Source organism: Ursus americanus, chromosome 15 (genome assembly GCF_024610735.1).
Source record: "Ursus americanus isolate L20-20 chromosome 15, mUrsAme1.1.p, whole genome shotgun sequence".
NCBI classification, from domain to species: domain Eukaryota; kingdom Metazoa; phylum Chordata; class Mammalia; order Carnivora; family Ursidae; genus Ursus; species Ursus americanus.
The window spans coordinates 56,759,931-56,778,913 of NC_142141.1; the positions used below are offsets into that span (position 1 = coordinate 56,759,931).

General features: G+C 51.4%; 1 protein-coding gene and 1 long non-coding RNA gene across 5 annotated transcripts in view; one reads left to right on the plus strand and one right to left on the minus strand.

Moving 5' to 3' along the window:
• The window catches only part of ANKRD33B (ankyrin repeat domain 33B), an 82,743-nt gene extending 67,576 nt beyond the window's left edge, over window positions 1-15,167 (minus strand). For all 4 annotated transcript variants that reach the window (XM_045787148.2, XM_087867976.1, XM_087867975.1 and 1 more), the window contains exon 1: window positions 13,797-15,167. In XM_045787148.2, coding sequence (XP_045643104.1) covers window positions 13,797-14,150 — 354 coding nt within the window. In that variant the 5' untranslated portion in view covers window positions 14,151-15,167. The remainder of the gene's footprint in view (window positions 1-13,796) is intronic.
• Window positions 12,715-18,505, plus strand: LOC123785427 (uncharacterized). The gene is made up of 3 exons (XR_006777628.2): window positions 12,715-12,846; window positions 17,675-17,762; window positions 18,317-18,505. It is a non-coding gene; the product is annotated as an uncharacterized LOC123785427 (long non-coding RNA).
• The last annotated feature ends 478 nt before the right edge of the window (window positions 18,506-18,983 follow it).

Sequence of the window (18,983 nt, forward strand, 5' to 3'; positions counted from 1 at the left end):
AAGCAACAATGCCAAATGTTGGAGGGCGGTGATGAGCTGTGTTTCAAACATGTAAAGTAGGAGATGTTGGGCGAGGGTTGGCACAAGAAATCCTGCAGATGATTCTGATTGCAAGTGTGACTCTTAGGAGAGCTGTCCGGGACTGAGAGCTGGCATCCGCAGAACAAGCCTTGAGGGGGCTCTACCAGCCGGCAATATTCCTAAGGCGATGTGTGAGTCAGGGCTCTCCAGAGAGACAGAACCAGCGGGAGATACAGACATACAGAGATGTATTTTAAGGAACCGGTCATACAAGCATGAAAGCTGGTAGGCTGGAAACTCAGGCAGGAGCTGATGCTAGTCTTGAGGCACAATTCCTCCTGCTCCAGGAAACTTCAGTTTTTGTTCTTAAGGCCTTCAACTGATTGGACTCGGCCCACCCGCATTCTCGGTGGTCACCTCCTTCACTTGAGTCACTGTAGCTGGTAACCACATCCACAAAGTACCTTCACGGCTCGCAGAGCCTCGTGTGCAATTAAGGAACTTGATGCTACAGCCTCACCTAGTTAATAAAAATCACCACCACGGGGAGTAGAGAGACAAACCCATGGAAAGACCTCAGGAAATGGGCAAAAAAAATAGAAACCAGAAAGTCCAGGTGAGACCAGGAAGTAAAAAGTAGACAAGAAGCCCATGGGGTCCAAGGAGGCGGTCTCAGTGTGCATGACCCCAGCTGCAGACCACTTCACGGAAGCTCAAGGGATTGTGGGGGTCCCGAGGTCAGGCCACTGTCAGGATCATGCAGCAGACAGCTTGTACCAGGGGCACCTGGCTGACCAGCGGGGAAGGGGCTCTGAAATCCAGCCGAGCTGTGGGCCAACCTGCGCCTGGTACAGGCCTGCCAGCCTCCACCTTCTTCCTGGGAGGAATGTCATTTTTCAACTCTGACAACAGTGCCCAAAATGCTGGGGAGGGTGGGGCAGCCCCGCCAAGGCCATGGGCAGTTTCTGTAGGTGGGCTGGGGGAAAAGAAATAACTCCAGGGGATGAGGCCGGCCCCCAGAATGGATGCTTTCACAACATCCGACAACAGAGCCAGAGGGAGAGTTGCAAAGCCAGAGAAGGTGGGAGTCCTGAGTGAGTGGGGGCACAACAGCCCCCACAGCCTCGGCTGGGCCCTGGACACCGGCTACAGACCCTCCCACCCCACATGCCCTTGGCCTTGGGAAGCAGAGGACTTCAGGAGCATGTGAGAGCCAACACACTGGCAAGTGAGTCTGGGTGTTGTTTGTTTTGGGGTTTTACCCCCTTGTTTATGAACAGGATTCCAAATATGATGTAACAAGAAGGGAAAGAACTAGCAGAGAGAGCAAAAGGGGAGAGGCCATGCAGGCAGCAATGGACAGGAGCCGGTGGGGGCCGGGGGCAGGTTCCAAACCCACTGGGAAGGGGCTTCACGGTCCGAGGGGAGGGGTTCTGTGCTCCGAGGGGAGGGGTGGAGGCTGCGGGGCAGCGTGTTCCTGGGCCTTTACTGAGCCCCTTCTCCTGCCCCCTGTCCTGAGACAGGTCAAGGGCAAAAGCAGCCTGGCCAGCCTCACAGCTATCCGTGAGGCAGGAACTAGAAAGGATCTCAGGGACAGGTCAGCAAAACCAAGGAGGGGCGACCAAGAGGTCAGTTCGGCTTGATTCTCAGTGTGAAATGGCTCATGTGTGGGGCTTGGCTCACATGTGTAAAAACTTGAACTCCTATCATACATTGTCACTTACAGGAAATTTAGGGTAAGACACTTGGGTAGAGCCTGCACCTGCCACCCCGTCGTGCACGGGGCACTTCCCGTGGTGAAATGCATGTTGTATTCTTTTATTGGGTAAAAGTCAAGATATGTGGTCATAAGGTGACAAGGATCTAGTTCTTCTTTCACAAAAATACTGTTAGAAACAGCGTAAATGGTTAAAGTAGATTAGTGGCTGCCTAGGGCTGGAGGGACGTGTTGGGTAGAGGGTCACAGGGGAGGGTACGAGTTTCTCTCCGAGGTGACGCCTGCACACATCTGTGAATTGTCTGCTCTAAGTGGGAGGATTGTATGGTATGTGAATTCTGTATCAATGAAGCTGTTAAGACACTCTCTTTTCTTCACTTTCCCCTTCAAAGTACTTCCTTTTCGTTTGCATTTTGGGGATTTCCCATCATTTAGAACTTTAAAGGCTTAAATTATCTTTCTTCTTGAAAATTTTTTTTTCTATTCCTGGACATTCTATGACGACTTCATTATTTAATTTTACTCATATAAACACTTTTTTTAAATCACAGAATCACAGAATTCTATCCTTTCAGAGATGGAGAGCCTCTATATGTGAGCCCATCCAATTCTCCAGGCAAACACCCTAGGCTTTTTTGGAGTGGAAGTCAGGCACGCACAGTTCGATTCACATCCTACACAAGTAAACGACCCAGCTCTTCTGCAAGTGGAAAAAATATTTTAAATGCATTTTTAAAAATATCTTTAGCATTTCATGTATTAGGAAGTGGGGCCGTTGGGGAAAGATTAGACCATGAGGGTGGAGCCCCATGATGAGATGAGTGCCCCGATAAAAGACACCCCAGACAGCCCCCGCCCCTTCTCCCACGTGAGAAGGGTAAGAAGACTGCCCGCTCAGAGCCAGGACAGCCAGGAAGCAGGACCTCACCAGCACATATCCCACCAGCGCCTGATCTTGGCTTCCAGCCTCCAGCACTATGAGCAAGAAATGCGGTTCTGTACCAGCCAACCAGTCCACAGTGTTCGGTCACAACAGCTCGAATGGAGTCAAACATGTTTTAACAGCAAACATTCAGGAATAGCCGCTTCTTTGAAAAATGAGCTTTTTCATTTTTATGGAGACTTTCTTCTAAAATACGCATGTTACTGATAAGAACACAGTCTCTATTTGCTAAAACTCTTGTGTCCAAATCAAGCCATTTGCAAATTGGTAGATGGAAACTGCCAGATGCAAACGGTTGATATGAATTTTTAGTTATGTTCAAAGGGCCCCTCCACCAAAGTAACATTAGGAAACGTTTAAAAATAAGTTAGTAGCATCTTAAGTATTTGGGGACCCAATAAAATTATTAGTAAAATCACTATAAGACACTGCTTTTAACAAATGAGATAGGGTTTTGCTTTTTTTTTTTTTAATAACTCAATACAGTTGTACCTCATTCTAAAACCAATGGATTTAGATCTGTTTACACCAAAGAAAATTACAAATTCAACAGATAGTTCATGGCGCATTTTAAGTAACTGAATTTTTTAGAGAAATGTATTTATTCTACTTTTCACACATGGCAATGGAGATTCAACCCTCCTCTCCAGGACCTGCCTCAGGGCCCTTCCTGATCAAGGGCTCCCCTGCCTCCCGAAAGCGCCCTCAAGAAGATACACCTGTCGTGTGTCCCACCTGGGTGACAGCTCTCTGGCATGATTTAAAAAAAAAAAAAAAAAAGCATTCTAGGGGCACCTGGCTGGCTAAGTCAGTGGAGCATGCAACTCGATCTGGGGTCATGAGTTCAAGCCCCTTACTGGGCACAGAGCTTACTTAAAACAAAACAAGTCTAAGTGACTAAATTGAGGCAAATGCTTCCCTTCCAGTGACAACTCCCCGCCAAAAAATATAAATTAATACCACAGCTTTCCTGCAAAGTAAGAATTCCAGAAACTGCCAAAGGAGGAAATCTGTGGTCCAGCAGGCCTTTGGGGTTCTCTTAGGTGACACTCGGTATGTGGCCCCAACCCATGAGTGCCTTCTTCACAGGTAGGGTGACCAACCATCTCAATCTGCCAGGGGCACAGGGGTTTCCCAGGAGGCAGGACTTTCAGTGGGAAAATCCTGGGCAGAACAGAGTGAGCTGATAACCCTCGAGGGCCAGCAGAAGCCTGCAAAGAGCGGCGTCCGCACCCATCACAGTACATGGAAGCTGAGCCTGGACACCTCAGAGGTGGCCTGTACCAGCCCACCCTTCAACAAAGGAGGATGTGTGCAAGTGACAAGACGCACCAGAGTCACTCCTCCCCCTGCTCCTCGGTGCCCTCGATGTCCCTCTCCATGGTGCATGAAACAGGTCCCCAAAGATCTGGACCTCCTGAAGCGGGACAGGCAGCAGGGAGCCGGGTCTCCCAGTAACAAAGACTCCATGGCCAGGCAACCTGGCTTCAGAGTCGTCAGCTGCTCCCGGGTAGCCTGGCACTGCTGAAAATGGAATTCAATTCCTAGAAACCTGCCCATTATCTAACACCAAAGAGAAAAGGCCTAACTCATGACACGGACAACCCTGACCTAGGAGCTGAGTCACTGCTGCTGTTTTTAGCACATGACTACCATCCCTTGTGTTTCCATTTATTTTGATTTTTTATTTTACTTTGTTTTTTTAAGTAGGCTCCACGCCCAGTGTACAGAAGCCATACAGACTGACCCTTCTGACAGGAGCGGGCAGGGCCAGGCCCTTTGGAATGCCCCGCTCAACAAGGTCAAGGAAAAGTAGAAAGGGAAGGAAACTCTGAGAACCCGCAACTGTGGCTTATTTCAGAACATCATGGCAGGGTCAGTCCGTGGGAAGTCCCAGGATGGACCAGGGCGTTGACCCCAGCGCTCTCTGCACAAACTTGTACTCAAGGAAAATGTTGAAGAAAAAGGCTTGTAATGATCCCCGGCATCTGCGCCATCTTTCCCCTCCCTGAACTGCTCTCCTTCCTCCTTGTCCCTGAATCTACATCCTTCCCATTCTCCTTCCAGCCTCAGACTGCTCCAACTCCCTTCCTGAGGTGGGGTCTCAGTCTCCACCCACCCAGATTCAAAGGTGCTCCCAAGATGCACCAAGATGTGGCCCTAGTACCCTTCCCTCCCTCCCATCTACCCCACCACCTTGTTTCGTTTGCTCCCGTGGCACCAACTGCCACTTTCGTTGAGTATAAACCCTCAACAGGAGCTCTACCCTCAACACATTCTTGGGGTTACAAGAGTCCTCACCAAGTAGACATTCCATTCTCTTGCTTCTACCTTTTCCCTTGCTTAAAACTGAAACAGGACGGGAAACCATCTTGAGATTAACTCATCATAGAAACAACAGTTCCTTTTACCGAGTGCCTATGATGTGGCCCTATGATGTGGCGCTGTATACACAAGCTACTAACGTACCCCGCCCAGAGCCTCTACGAGGTATTGCTATCCTCACAGTAAGCGTTCCCATTTTATAGATGGGGACCTAGAGGAAAGTTAGGATCAAAAGATCATGTGACTTGTCCAGGATCATGTAGCCAACCTGAACCTGCCATCTTTAGCCACCAAACTTGTTTTCTGCTCTAAGAAAAGTCCTACAGCTCTTCAAACAACAGTATGTGCCAATCAGCTCAAGAGTGGCGTAAAGTGCAGACTGTGGTCCAGTAGGTCTAGGGTGGGGCCTGGGGTCCCGTATTTGGGAAAAGCTCTCAGGTGATGACAGTGTACGGTAGCAGTGGTTCAAACCTGTAATGTTGCCATGCCATTCCCACATATTAGCCAGGTCTGATCCTGCTTTCGTTTCTAAAGTCGATCTCTTCATGGTGGTAAGGCTCCAGATAAAAGGTAATGCATGTCTTCATTTGATTTTCCAATTTTTTTACGGTGGTAAAACAGACATAAAATATTTCCATCTTAACCATTTTTAAGAATTGCCTTCCTTCATTTTTATACTTGTGATTTTGAAACAGCAACAGACCTACAGAAAGCTACCCACTTTGGCTTTCCACCCCAATGTCAACATCTTAAATGATTACAGGGCAAGAGCTCCACCATGAAATGGGCATCGCTGCAACCCATAGCTTGTTCGGGTGTAGGGTAGGGTGAGTGGTCCTCTCTCGTGTCGACCCACGTGTAATCCACCGCAGTCCAGACGCGGGGCTGGCCGTCACCACAGGCCCCCTCCTGCTACCTTGTTAGAGGGACACCGGAAACCCTAACCCCGGCAACCCATAAGCTGTTCTCCATCACGACAACTGCATTATTTCAAGAATGTTACACCAATGGAGCAATCCTTTGAGATGGACTTTTTTCACTCAGCCTAATTCCCCCATCTTCCTTTATGTATGAACCAACTTCACGCACCTTCCTTTGTCTCAGAAAATGGGTATGGTAAATTTATTCAACAGCCTGTGCTAGGCGGCTCCCTTAGGCATGGCTCCTGCCTCTTCACTGGCCTCACCTCCACACCTCCTGCCCACGCCTGGCTCAGCTGCAGTGGCCCTCGCTCGGCAGGTGGTGCATCTAATCCGAGCGTCGGTAAAATCCCAGCAGCGGAAGCCAGAGAGAAACACTTGACTTCACGTCCCATCACTTGCCTCCTTCGGGCTGAACTTATTCAGAGCTGACATAAACGCGCCTTGGGAAGCATTCATCTGTTTCTGTTACTTTGAAATTGCTCTCAATCCCACGGCTCCAATCCAATTTGGCCGCCAAGCCAACGGTCACTGGGGATTTCACATCTACCCTCGTTTCCTATCTCTGACTTGGTAGAAATAAGTAAAATTCACCTTCAACTGTCTTTCAAATTTAAGAACACTGCTTGAAAATAGTCTCTTTTATGTACACACACACTGAATGACATCAAGGATTCTTAACATCCTACTTCATCTTAAAATCTGGCCTCATAAGAACACATACACACACGTGCACACATACACACACACACGTGTGCACACATACACACACACACACGTGTGCACACATGCACACCACACCTATGCCATCATTCCGGGAGGCTGTCTAAAAAAAATTACTTCTCAATCATCTTGAATGAAACATATTTTCTTCGTTCACATATTTTATCAGCTTCACTACAATCTTCTTATTTTCTTATTTCTTTTAATTAAAAGAAATTACATATTATCTTATGTATGGGAACTGTATGACTTAATTTGGAGAAATCATAGAATAGCACATGGTTATAATTTAGAATTACTGGCCTAATTAATAGGCTGTAAGGCCAATCTCAAGAAATTTCAAAGAAGTATCATAGAGACCATATTCTCCGAATCAAGTTTTAAAAATTCATTTAATAGGGGCGCCTGGGTGGCTCAGTCATTAAGCATCTGCCTTCGGCTCAGGGCGTGATCCCAGGGTTCTGGCATCAAGCCCTGCATCGGGCTCCCTGCTCCACTGGGAGCCTGCTTCTCCCTCTCCCACTCCCCCTGCCTCTGTTCCCTCTCTCGCTGGCTGTCTCTCTCTCTCTGTCAAATAAACAAATAAAATCTTTTTTAAAAAATAAATAAAAATTTTTAAAAATTCATTTAATAAAGCTGAAAAACATATTTTTTAAATGTTAAACATAATTCTAAATAACTTCTAGATCAAAAAAAGAAGAAAAGAAATCCTAATGTAAATTAGAACAGAACAATGAGAAAATACTGCATACCAAACTTGTGGGAAAAGCAAAACTGTTACTTCAAGAGAAAAATCATAGATAGAATAAACCTGAAGTTAGGAGATAATTTTTTTAAAAAGCAGCAACTGAGGAAATAGTAAGGAAACAGATCCAGAGTAAAAGTTGACTCTCTGAAAGGACTGATTGGAAAAATATTTGTCACAAAAGAGAAACAGCACCACCTCAAAAAATACAGAAAAACAGGATATAAGATAGTAATAGCAAACATTAAAAAAAGAACTCTAGAAAAACTTCAGACTATTGACCTTTAAAACTAAGGAAAAAATAGGACACTTAACTGGAAAAAAGACGTTACTATAATGGACAGAGGAAGAAGAGAAAAATCTGAATTATCCTATAAGCATTAAAGAGTTACCGACCTAAAGGTCTGGTAGAATGGCTTGGATTTTAGTAATTTACCATTAGTTCAACAGTACTTAGAGCGTTTCCTATGTCATAGCCCCATGTGCCAGAAGCCGTCACGCAAAATCACGTTGAATAGTTTGCCTATTATATTGACATAAATGTCAGATGAATAAATAATATTCCAAGAGTTCATATACCCTGTTATTATTTTAGATTTCTATCACAGGTCTCCCTCAGTCTTCCTTTACAAGGATAGAACGGAAAAGAAATCAGATGCTCAAAATCATGCAACCACTACCCCATTTCTCACGGAGAGCCGGGAGGAGGCAAGGGTAGAAAGCTCAGAAGCCCCTTGGAGAAACCCACTGGGGTTCAAAGCTGCAAGGGCAGCTTTGGGGTCCCTCCAGAACCCGGCTCTCCTGGCCCACCGGATGCCCTCTCCTCTGAGCCTCACCTTGCTCTGCTGCAAAAAGGTGGAGACAAATCACCTCTAAAATCCCTTCCGGCTCTAAAATCCCACGATGGGAGCGCCTGGTTGGCTCAGTCGGCTGGGCATCCGACTCTCGACTCTCGGTTTCGGCTCAGGTCATGATCTCAGCTTCAGCTCAGGCTCCCTGCTCAGGGGGGACTCTGCTCGAGGATTCTGTCTCTCCTTCTCCCTCTGCCCCTCCCCTCTGAGCTCTGTCTCTCTCTTTCTCTCTCTAAAAGAAAGAAATAAATCTTTCAAATCCCATGACAGTGGTCTCTCTAAATCTCTGAAATCTTCAACCACACAAACACACAAAAAGCAGCATTAAAAACCACCCTTTCTGTGAAAATTAAAACAGACCTTTGGGAGCCGATGGCTTCCCGATGCTGGATGGTTAGGACGTGGAGGCCTACGATAATCTCAACTTGGGTACCCACCTGAAATGTTCCTTCATAAAACTAAATTTAAAATACACAAGTAAGTGCTCAGCATTGGCGAATAATATCCTTTTACAAACAAAAGCAGATTCCCCTTAGAGGGTGTATCTGGGCTTGGCCTGGTGACTTCCTTCAGCCGCAGTGACCATGAGCCTCATGTGCTCTGCTTGCTCTCCTGAAACCCTTATCCTGCCCTGGAGAACACGCCCAGGCCAGCCTGCTGGAGGATGAGAAACCACGTGGGGCACACTCACCCCCAGACAAGACCTTCCTGGTCCTGCCATCGGCAGCCGACTGTGGCTGAATGCGAGGCCAGCCAAGATCAGCTGGGCTGGGCCAACCTTAGCAAAAGGTTTACTGTGGCACACACCCTTGAGATTTCACAGTCACTTGTTATTTGGCACAGTGGTGGCCACAGAGACCTGCCACGCCTGGATCAAAAACACATGGGATACCCTTAACGATATTATAATGGTGGATACCCGTCATTACGCATTTGTCCAAACCCACAGGACGTACGACACCAAGAGTGAACCCCAGTGTAAACCATGGACTTTGCGTGATAATGTGTCAGCGTGGGCTCATCAGTTGTAACAAACGCACAACTCTGCTTGCAGCTGTTGGTCATGGGGGAGCCTGTGCACGTGTTGGGGCAGGAGGTAGATGGGAAATCTCTGTACCTTCCCCTCAATTTTGACAATCTGAAACTGTCCTTAGAAAATTCAGTCCTTTAAAAAAAACAAAGATACAAAAACCACATGGGCCTCTCTACTGCTGCTGGGTCCGGAGGGACGCCCGTACGCCCCCCCCAACCCCCACCCTCGCCATGGGCCGTGGGGAGGAAGAAGCAGACATCTGTCAGCCTGCCTGCCACATGCCCACTTCAGCTGACCGCTTCTCTGCTCCTGCCCCTTGGGCTCCGGTCTAATCTGCTCATTCTCCCCTCCTCACCCCTCCCCCACACATCAGAAATAACACACTAACATACATCCCAAGTAGCAAAGCCAAGCTCCCTGCCCACCCTCCCCAGGTTTAACGGCCCTCAAATCTATGGAGGCCAGAATCCACTTTCTATCGTGAGTAGCCCCATTCTAAGCCCACACAGGGCACGAGGCCTGAGGCCTGGTGAAGGCAGAGGGCTGGGTGTGAATTCCCAACAACCTGACTTCTCATTTTAAGGAAAGGGGATTCCGAAGTTTATCAATCCTTCTATGGCATTCGAAAAAAACAGAAACAAAAATCAAACACAAATTTTTTTCTCGTGTGTGTGTGTGTCAAGATAAAGGTCCCGGTCACTGCTGCAAATCTGAAAAACATCAAGCCTCCCACGAGTAAAGGGAGACACACCCATGCTGGTGCGTGGTGTGGGCTTGGCTGAGTTCGAGAGCAACTCGGGGGCGGGGCCTTTGGAGAGCCCCCAGCATTTAAACATGCATGAGAAGAATGACATGAAGAAAGGATGGCAATATTTTAAATTTAGCATAATTGGGCCTAATCTGGTTCAAGAGCTGTCTGACATTCGAACGGCCTTTCTACAACAATGAAAGCTGCACAAACACGTCCTTTTGGTTTCAGAGCTGTCTCCAGAGCTGTCAAGGCCATAAAGGTGAATCTCGGGAGATAATAAGAGGAAGAGAAGAATTAAGAAAAAGAATTATGGCAGCTTTCACCGTCCCCAAGTCAGAGAGAACAAACCGACCATAAATCTAAATGACAGCAAGAGCGCGCTCTGAATATTACTGGAGAATTATTTGACAAATATTTACATGTTGCATATTAAATTATGCAATCCTTTTAGAGCAATAAATATTTTAGAAGAAAATTGTATGCTGAGCCACATCCAAGGTACTACCCATCTCAGGAGCCAGGAAAGAACACATTTTCTTAAACAAGACACATCTGATCCTTAGTTACTCAAACCAAATGAAACATCTGTCAGCTCAGGCGGAACTCCTCCTTAACTGACCGGAGATCATTAGCTCAACAAATGTACCCAGAAATCCTTTCAAAGCCTTTAGAGGCATTTTTCTTCTAGGAAGCTGGCTGTGGGCAGCACCTGTGAGCTGCACGTTCTGTTGTTGGAGCAAGTACCCCTCTCCAGCAACTTCTCTCCAGGGCTTTCTGTAAGGTTTTTACTATCACTAATTGTGATAAGCTTACAGATCAGGCCCAAAGGGCTCCTGCCTCAGGGCCTTTGCACTTGCCGCTCCCTATACCTGGAGTGCTTTCCACCACGTTATCTTCCTTCCCTACATCTAGTCAAACGTCAGCTGCTCTCTCAAATGACCACTCCCGATTCCTGAACCCCAGGATTGTGCTTACCCCGCTCCAGGTGCTGCAGGCTAGACTGGGGTAAGACAGAAGCCCTCCCTGAGAAGGTGCCCCTCAGACCAGGACCTGAAGGCAGTGAGTGAGCACACCTCTACCCCAAGGTTGAACACTGTCAGGCTGAAACCAATTCACTTCCCAATCTCCTGTTTCCTAGCCAGCTCCTCTGGGCCGGCCTCTTGCCACCAGACCCAGGTTGGCCTCTCCAGCTTTGGCTCCCATATTCCCCCCTCTCTGTACCACAGCACAACCAACCATACTGCCCCTGCCACCACCCCCTTGGCTCAGTCGACTGAGCAGAACATCCTCCCTCCATAGCCCCCCAAGTCTTTCCTCACCAGGCTCCCAGGATGGTCGGGGCTCCTTGCATTGAAGACACTTGCCCCGTATCTCCTTGGACTGCCTTCTGGGGACCTGCCTGCGGCTCTAAGCACCGGGTAGTCTTCCTCTCTCAGCACCAGGTGCTATTACTCTGAACTCTCTCAAAGAAGGGTCGGCTCTCAAAGGCAAGGACTGTTAGATTTCTCTCCCAGTCTCCTACAGTACCTAACCATTGCCTAGCACACAGTAGGTCTGCAAGAAACACGTCTGCAATGACTCGCTGCCCCATTTGCCATTAAAGATGGAGGGTGTTTGATCAACAGAATCTAGGAGCCACTGGGAAGAAGAGAAGCTCTTCTTCCTCCCCCAAAGCACAACACCGGACTTGCTCTTTCTCATCAGAAGATACAAGAGCCCAGGGGTCTTCCCTTTGCCAGCCATGTACCATTTCTCCATCATGATTTGGTGGGGAGCAGAGACGAGGAGACTCAACACAGAGAAAAAGAGAGAGGCTCTGTAATCAAGGGGGAAAGCAGAGAGAAAAAGAGCTTTGCCTGGCAGAAGAAGAAAGTGCTGGAGGATGTGTTCTTCCGAGCTGGGAGGAGGCTGGTGAGAAACAGGAGACGATGGTTAACGAGGGCTATGTCAGTGCCACGTGCTTTAGGGGGTTTCACGCTCACGACCCTAGGAGGTCAACTAGGAAACCGAGGCAGAGAGGCTGGAACCTATTTTTCTGTCCAGTTCCCTTGCCCTCCCTGAACCCTATGCTGAGGGAGAGGCTTTCAAAAGTAGCCCAGAAACCCCCTGGCCACGGTCTGTCTATGTTGTTCTCAGATGGCTAGAATGCAGCAGTCCCCAAACTTTTTTTTTTTTTTTTTTTTTTTTTTTTTGCCCCCAAAGGAAACATCATAAAGCTGGGCCCAGTGGAGCCTCAAAGTGGCTCCGCCTCTGCCCACCCCAGCCTCCTGGAGAACCCAGGCTGCCCAGGACACGGGACCTACCCGCCCCCCACCCTGTTCCTCCTGATCTTTGCGGGGCTTCCAGCTTCAGGCAAGGGATCTCCTACCAACACCTGTGTGTGAAAACTCACCTTCCTAAAAGCCAAAGTAGAGCTGCAGAAACAGCCCCGGCAGCGCACCCACGGTGAGGACAGAGGGAAGGAGGGCTGCACCCACCGCCCTGGGTCCTAACACCACCAGGGCTCCCGGGCCTCTGGGCCAGCGCGGCTGACACATGCCGCACGGCACCGTCCCTTCCCCGCTTTCAAATGCTGTGTCAAGTTAGCCGCCGAGCGTGGAAGCAGAAAGTGACACCGGCAGGCGCCTCCATGACTAAGCCCAGCCCAAACCACCACCCCGCTGGGGAGATAAACCAAAGGCACAGGGTCCCCGACAGCGCGAGTGAAACCACATATGTTCTGTCAGCCTCGGCCCCGGAGCAAAAAGCACTTGCACACCGGATTCGGGCGCGGCGGAGGCTGCGGATCCCAGGGAACCCGGAGAATGTGACGCTCAGGTGAGCAGCTGCCGCCGTCCACCCAGACCGGCCAATGGGCACTGGGCCGTTGCGCCCCCCCTGCGGTGTGTCCCTCCAAGTGTTTGGTGGGTTGTTCTGCGAGGCACGCATCCTTCAAGTCTTCAAAAGCCAACTTTTTCTTTCCTTTTCAAAATGTTGCCCGCTATCTCCGAGTCCTGACATGACTAATGGATACCTCGTGCCTCCCTCCGCCCCCCATCCTCGCCTGCCGGACCGGGTGGGTGTCTGCGCCTCCGCCGCCCTTCCAGGCCCCGCGCCGGGGACCCCCGCCCACCCCGGCTCGCGGCAGTGACCATGCGGACGGCTAAGTCGGAGACCACGCTGGCCGGGCGCCACGCGGGTCACCAGGCGCCGCGGAGCTGGGGGCTGCGGGAAGGGGGCAGGCGATCCGGAAGGAAAGTCCGACTCCCGGGGGCCTGGAGGAGCCCGTCCGTGTTCGGGAGTGGAAGAGAAAGGGCAAGGGCAGCGTGAGGGGCCGGGGGCCAGGGGTAGGGGGGCAGCTGGGGCTCCGGACAGGACGTTGTCCCTGCAGGCAAGGAAGGGTAACGGTCAGAGGGAGCCCAGATGGAAGAGACCGATGAGGGGTTTCCAAGCCCGATCCGAGCGCGGGCCCCCGGGGGTGGGGGCGGGGGGAATTCAAGGACAGGAGGACTCCGGGGGCGGGAAACGAGAGGGAGGCGGTGAGGACTCGAGACTAGCGGCGTCTCCCGCGGCGCTGTGACCTCGGGCAACGCTCCACACCCACCCAGCCCCGCCGCCGCCCAGACCGCGACCCCGGGCTCCACACTCGCCGCACGCCCAGACAGCGACCAAGACGCGCTTTGGGCAGCGGCACAGTCACCGCGGGACTGGACAGAACCGGGATCAGGGTGACGCGGAATAGGAGGGAGGGCGGAGGGGATCCGAACCCGGCTGGGACGCCAACTTACCCGGCCGTTGCGGTCGGTCTCCTGCACCTCCTCAGCGCTCGGCCCCCGCCGCACCAGCGCCCTCAGCAGCCCCACGTCGTTGGCGCAGGCGGCGCGCAGGAGGGTCGCCTCCTCCGGGACGCCCTCTGGGACGCTCTCCGCACTCGCGGTGCCGTATTCCTCCTCGCCTCCTACAGGGTAGAAGGAGTCGTCCGAGGCGATGCTGCGGGTGTCAGGCAGACACGAGAAGTCCTCGTACTCCTCGTAGTCGGCAGGGTCCTCCCCGGCCGGAGCGTCCCGGGGAGGGGACGGCGTCTGCGGGGACACGCGGCGCGCCCCGCCGCCCTCCGGCCCGGGCCCGGCCAGCAACACCATGCTGGCTGCCGGGGCGCGGGCCGGGAGACTGGGGCGCGGGGCGTGCGCCGAGGTCACCGCCCCTCTTCCCCTGCGGCCCCAGAAGAACAGTGCTCGGCGCGCTCCAGCCCGGCGGAAACGAGCGCCCGGCGGCTGCGCTAGGAGACTAAAGTCACTGGAGGCTGGAGAAAGCCCCTCGGGGGTGGGAGGAGCCGCGGGGGCTTTCCGGGCGCGGCGGGCGGGCGCGGGCGGGGACCGGGCGGGGAGGAGGGCGGGGCGGCAGCGCTGGAGGAGGCGCGCGCCCCGGGTGCCCCCGCCCGGCGCGCGGTGCGCGACAAAAGTTCAGAGCCGAGCGAGGGCTTCTCGGCGGCTCGGGGCCAGCGCACCCGGCCGCCTTGCCCCGGAGCAGAGAGAGGCACGCGCCCGAGAACTAGAAGCCGTAACTGGAGAACCCGAGCGCCTGTATCTCTGGCGGCGAGCGTCCCCGCCCTCCCCTTCAGCGGCCCCTGGGATGAGAGCGACGGTGGGGGTCGGGGGACTCAGCGAGCTGAGCCTGCTTCCCGCGTCGGAACCTCCAAACCCCCGGGGCCCGGCACCGCCCAGGGCGTCAGCCCTCCCGCCCCGGGTTGCAAGAATTTCTCGGCACCGGAGCCACCGAGCTCGTTTTTCCACCTCCTCAGCAGACTGGGCTCCGGGGCCAACTCCACTCCGAGCTTGAGACCGGGGAATCGCCGGCGAGGGGCGGGGGGGCACGGGCCCGGAGGACAAGTGGGTGCATAGGAGGCGAAGTCCACCGAGGGGGGCTGGGGCCCCGCTGTGGCCCGCGCCCTTCTGAACTGGGAGCTTCCGGAGGGGACGGTGCGCAGAGTCCCCAGATCACGCAGAACTCGGGCCAGCTGTGGCTTGCATGTTGCTCCTGAAAGAGCCACCCTAAGGTGGTGACTCAAGGGCTCAGGTGGGAACATTTGGTGAAAATGGAAAGCTCCAGGCCAGAGCTTGAGTGGGTGCCCTTCTCCCCCACTGCTAGCCAATGTCACGGTGCCTGGATCGGCGGAGTCAAGACAGAGAACCGCGTGAGGCCGCGACCGGGCTCTGACTCGGGGCTGGCTGCCAAACGCAGAGAGCGGGGCCGCAGGAGACTGCCGCGGTCCAGTCCCAGCGCCCCGCCGCCCGGGCCTGGCCTCTCCCGGTTTGTCCCGGTGCTGGGGGTGATCTGCCGCGGGGAGCGCCTGATCTCGGGGAAGAGGGTGTGCGGTGGGCCAAATCCCGGTGGAAATGGCTGTGCTTGGAGGCGCTGTGGCGAGCCTGGCTTGGAGGAGTCGGACCTTTGGCAGAAACCATTTGGGTCGGGGGGCAGATGCGGATACCACGAGAGAGACAACCACCCCTCTCACTGCCCCCTCCCTCCTTCCCCTTTCCACCTCTGGTGACAGCGTGCCCACCATGGGCCAGTCCGTGCAAGGCCCTCTGGGCCCAAGGGTGGACGCCACCGGACAGAAGAAGCCATCCGGGGCTAGCTTGAGGATCCCTGGCCTGGGAGGGCAAGCTGAGGGGCTCAGTGGGGAACACGGTCAAACTACCGTGGGGGAGCGGGGGCGGGGGGGAGGCAGGGGGCGGGGTTGACCTGAAAGGCGGTGTTAGCGCTGCACTGGGTGTTACGCTACCCTCTGTGGTGATCACCCGGGCCTCGGGTTTGCTGGCTGCGGGCTCAGAACCTGACGTCCTCGAGACTCAGGAGGGTGGAAGTGGGGGCACCGCGATTTCTAGTGAAGACAGAAACTCAGCCATGCGCTGAGTTAGCAGTGAACTCGGGCGCACTGGCTTCCTCCTGCACTCAGGAATTTCTTTCCGAAGTCGAAAATATCCAAATCAAGATCTCCGTCTACCCTTTTCTGTAACCGGCCAAATTTACATAAATTCCCACTGGGAATTTCCCCCTTTCAAGGCTGACGGTGGTTTTAGCCTTTCCAGAGGCCTGTTACTTGAGATCAGGGGATTTACAAGTTGAAGTGCCCCGAGGGCTGGGTAGGGTGTGCTTGCTCTCTCCTCCCAACCAAGTACGGCGCCAGGGGGCCGGGTGGCATTAAAGAAAGAACCCTAGTGGCCTGTGGCAGGGTCCCTGGTGGATAGGTTTGGGTCATTGCCGGGCTGCAGCCCTAGAACCAAGAAACACGCACCCTTTTCTGGAGTCCCGCCGCCCGTGGTCCTCATCACTCAATCACTAAGCAAGGGAATTCAGGCCCTGTCTTCCGAGTTCACCACTTCCTCCTTTTCTTTCTTAGAAATTTGGACCCAAATAGCCCTGGAATGGGGTTTTCCCTCCAAAGATAAATTTCTGGAGCCATTTCCTCCAAATAAGGACTAGCTGGCCATTCGTGAGTTACCAGACCCCAAACCCAAGCAGGTCATTTTCCCCTTTTGGAAACGCACCCCTTTTATCACAAAGACAACAGATTCTCAATGTTGTTAAAAGAACACAAAATAAGGCATATGTATGTTTAATAAAGTCAACACTTAGTGTACAAGATCTGCATAGAAAGGACAAAGTAGCTTATTGAAACTGCCAACAACCTCAGGATAACTTTAAATCTCAAGAAATTGTATCGTCTCCAAGACTTCAGTTTCCATTAACTATTTTAATTTATGAGGTTTTTTAAAATTTTATATATATCACAATTATACACTTTGTCGATTTACTTAGGTAATTTGTCTTTGGACCATAAAAAAAATACACTACTTCGGTTCTATTTCTGGAACAGGCCACCTAAGGTAACACCTACAACAGGAGAATCTTTCAAAATTACAAACTGTATTGAAAGACTGAAAACTGACTACACCTGCAGTAGTATCCACCCCCAGCTTCGTTTGGAAGGCAGAGGATGGAGGATGGAGTAAATCCAAGTCTACCCCACTGTTGAGAACCGAGGCTGGAGGGAGGATGGACTAAGAGAGTGGTTTTAAACCTTTGCACGTCCATCTAGAATTTAGCACACTATAAGTATTAACTTACCCTGTTATTAAAATGAAGACATCATAAGTCTTGATGATATAAAATCTCCAAAGGAGATTTTGGCAAGTATGTTGCCAGTTGCAGAGAGAGCTAGCCCATGTGAGGTGAAGGAGAAATGCTTTTTATTTTTTCCGTCGGAAAGGCAGTGTGACTTGGGGCGAAGAGCGGATTGGGGCATCAGACAGTCCTGCCTTCTTATTACGATTCTATTATCCCTGTTGAGTGGCAACCCAATGGTTCTAGATGTTGAATGTCTATTACTGTGGGTATACTCAGGTATACCATGGGTATATAACCTTAATTCAGAAAATAAAAACAAAAACAAACCAAAAAAGCCAAATGGGAGAAAAACCCTGATTGTAGGAAAAACATTAATTGTGCTGCCTGTTACAAACGATTCACACCAGAATCTGGAGAAATTGCTTACAAATCAAGAAGAAAAAGCAGTGTGTTTACCGAGTTGGTTAGCACTCTTGTCCCCTGGCAGGGAGCAATAAAATCATTAAAATGACAATAGCTGTTTGCTTGCCTTTAGGGCTTCGGAGAGACCACCTTTGGCTGGCCTGCGGCTTGCTTTCTTGGGGTCTGGACTGAGTGACAGCTACAGTTAAAAGGAAATTAAGGTCAGGCCCTGTGGTTGGTGTCAAAGGAAGAAAATGGGGTGTCAGCGTGGGTCTGGGGCCCTTAGGCTAGGCTTCACAAAGGCTGGGAAGCTCCATTGTCTGGCTCCCACCTTCCCGTCAGAATTCAACTCCAAGCCCGGGGTTTGGAGAAGGGCATGGCCTTTGAGGCTCACAGCAAGCCCTGGCATCCCCCCCACTGCCTGGGTGCAAAGTAGAAGCCAGTAGAAATGGGATACCTATCAGTCACTCGTTTTAAAAAAAAAAAAAGTTTCAGTAAACCCAAATTATTTGATGTGGAGTTTCTGCACATTTCCCTGGGTTGATTACAATGCAGGGAAGCAACCTAGAGTATCCTGAAGTCAGTCAATCTACAGAACGACCAGACCAGCTTACCCTTCTGATCTGCTTAGAAATGTAAAGAAAAGTCTGTGTGTATTTCTGGATCTCCTTATTAAAGAGATTAGCTGCTGTCTGGCCCTAACTTAGTTCCCCTGACGGACACGATCCCTCTCGCTGAATGGATCTAGCCGTTTAACAACTTCCTTTGCTTTTAGGGAGGATTTCTGCCTTTGTGGTTCAATACTTGGAAGAAGTGCGTGGCCTGTGTGAACCTCCTGCCAATTCGTCTGCCTTTTTCCTGCTCCCGGCGGGAATTAGCAGCAACGGGACAGCTAGGGAAGCACCGTTTACTCCAGGTCAAAAGGCCTTGGGTCCTCATCTGAATAAAGCTGGTTATTTTTAAAGATTGAGGGTAAGGTTCTGAGGGCCAATTCGGATGTCAAAAGTTGTTAAACAACTTAACGGAGGGCTTCTCCAAGCCCTACCCCCCTGGTCTGCCCCCCCCCACCTAAAAGGGCAAAGGCCACCCCTCCCATCACAGCTCCATTGTTCACACCGCTCTTAATAGCTCTTAGCGCCCTGTTTTCCCGTGATTTTCGCAGAACTATCTTCCTTCTCATAACCCAAGAGTTCACCAAATTCAAAGACCAGGTCTTAGTGTTCTCGAGGCTCAGCATCCAAGAGGGGATCCCACCATCTTGGGTGACGCGTCTTAATCCCTGTGAGCTGAGAAAGCAGGCAGGGCTGCTAGGTGAGCCCCAGCTCTCTCTGCGGACCTTCTGGATTTATACAAGACCAAGCACAGGAACATGAACTTCCTTTAGCCACTTGCACTTCCAAGTCTTTGTGTCTCCCGGAATTTAAAAACAAAAACAAAAACAA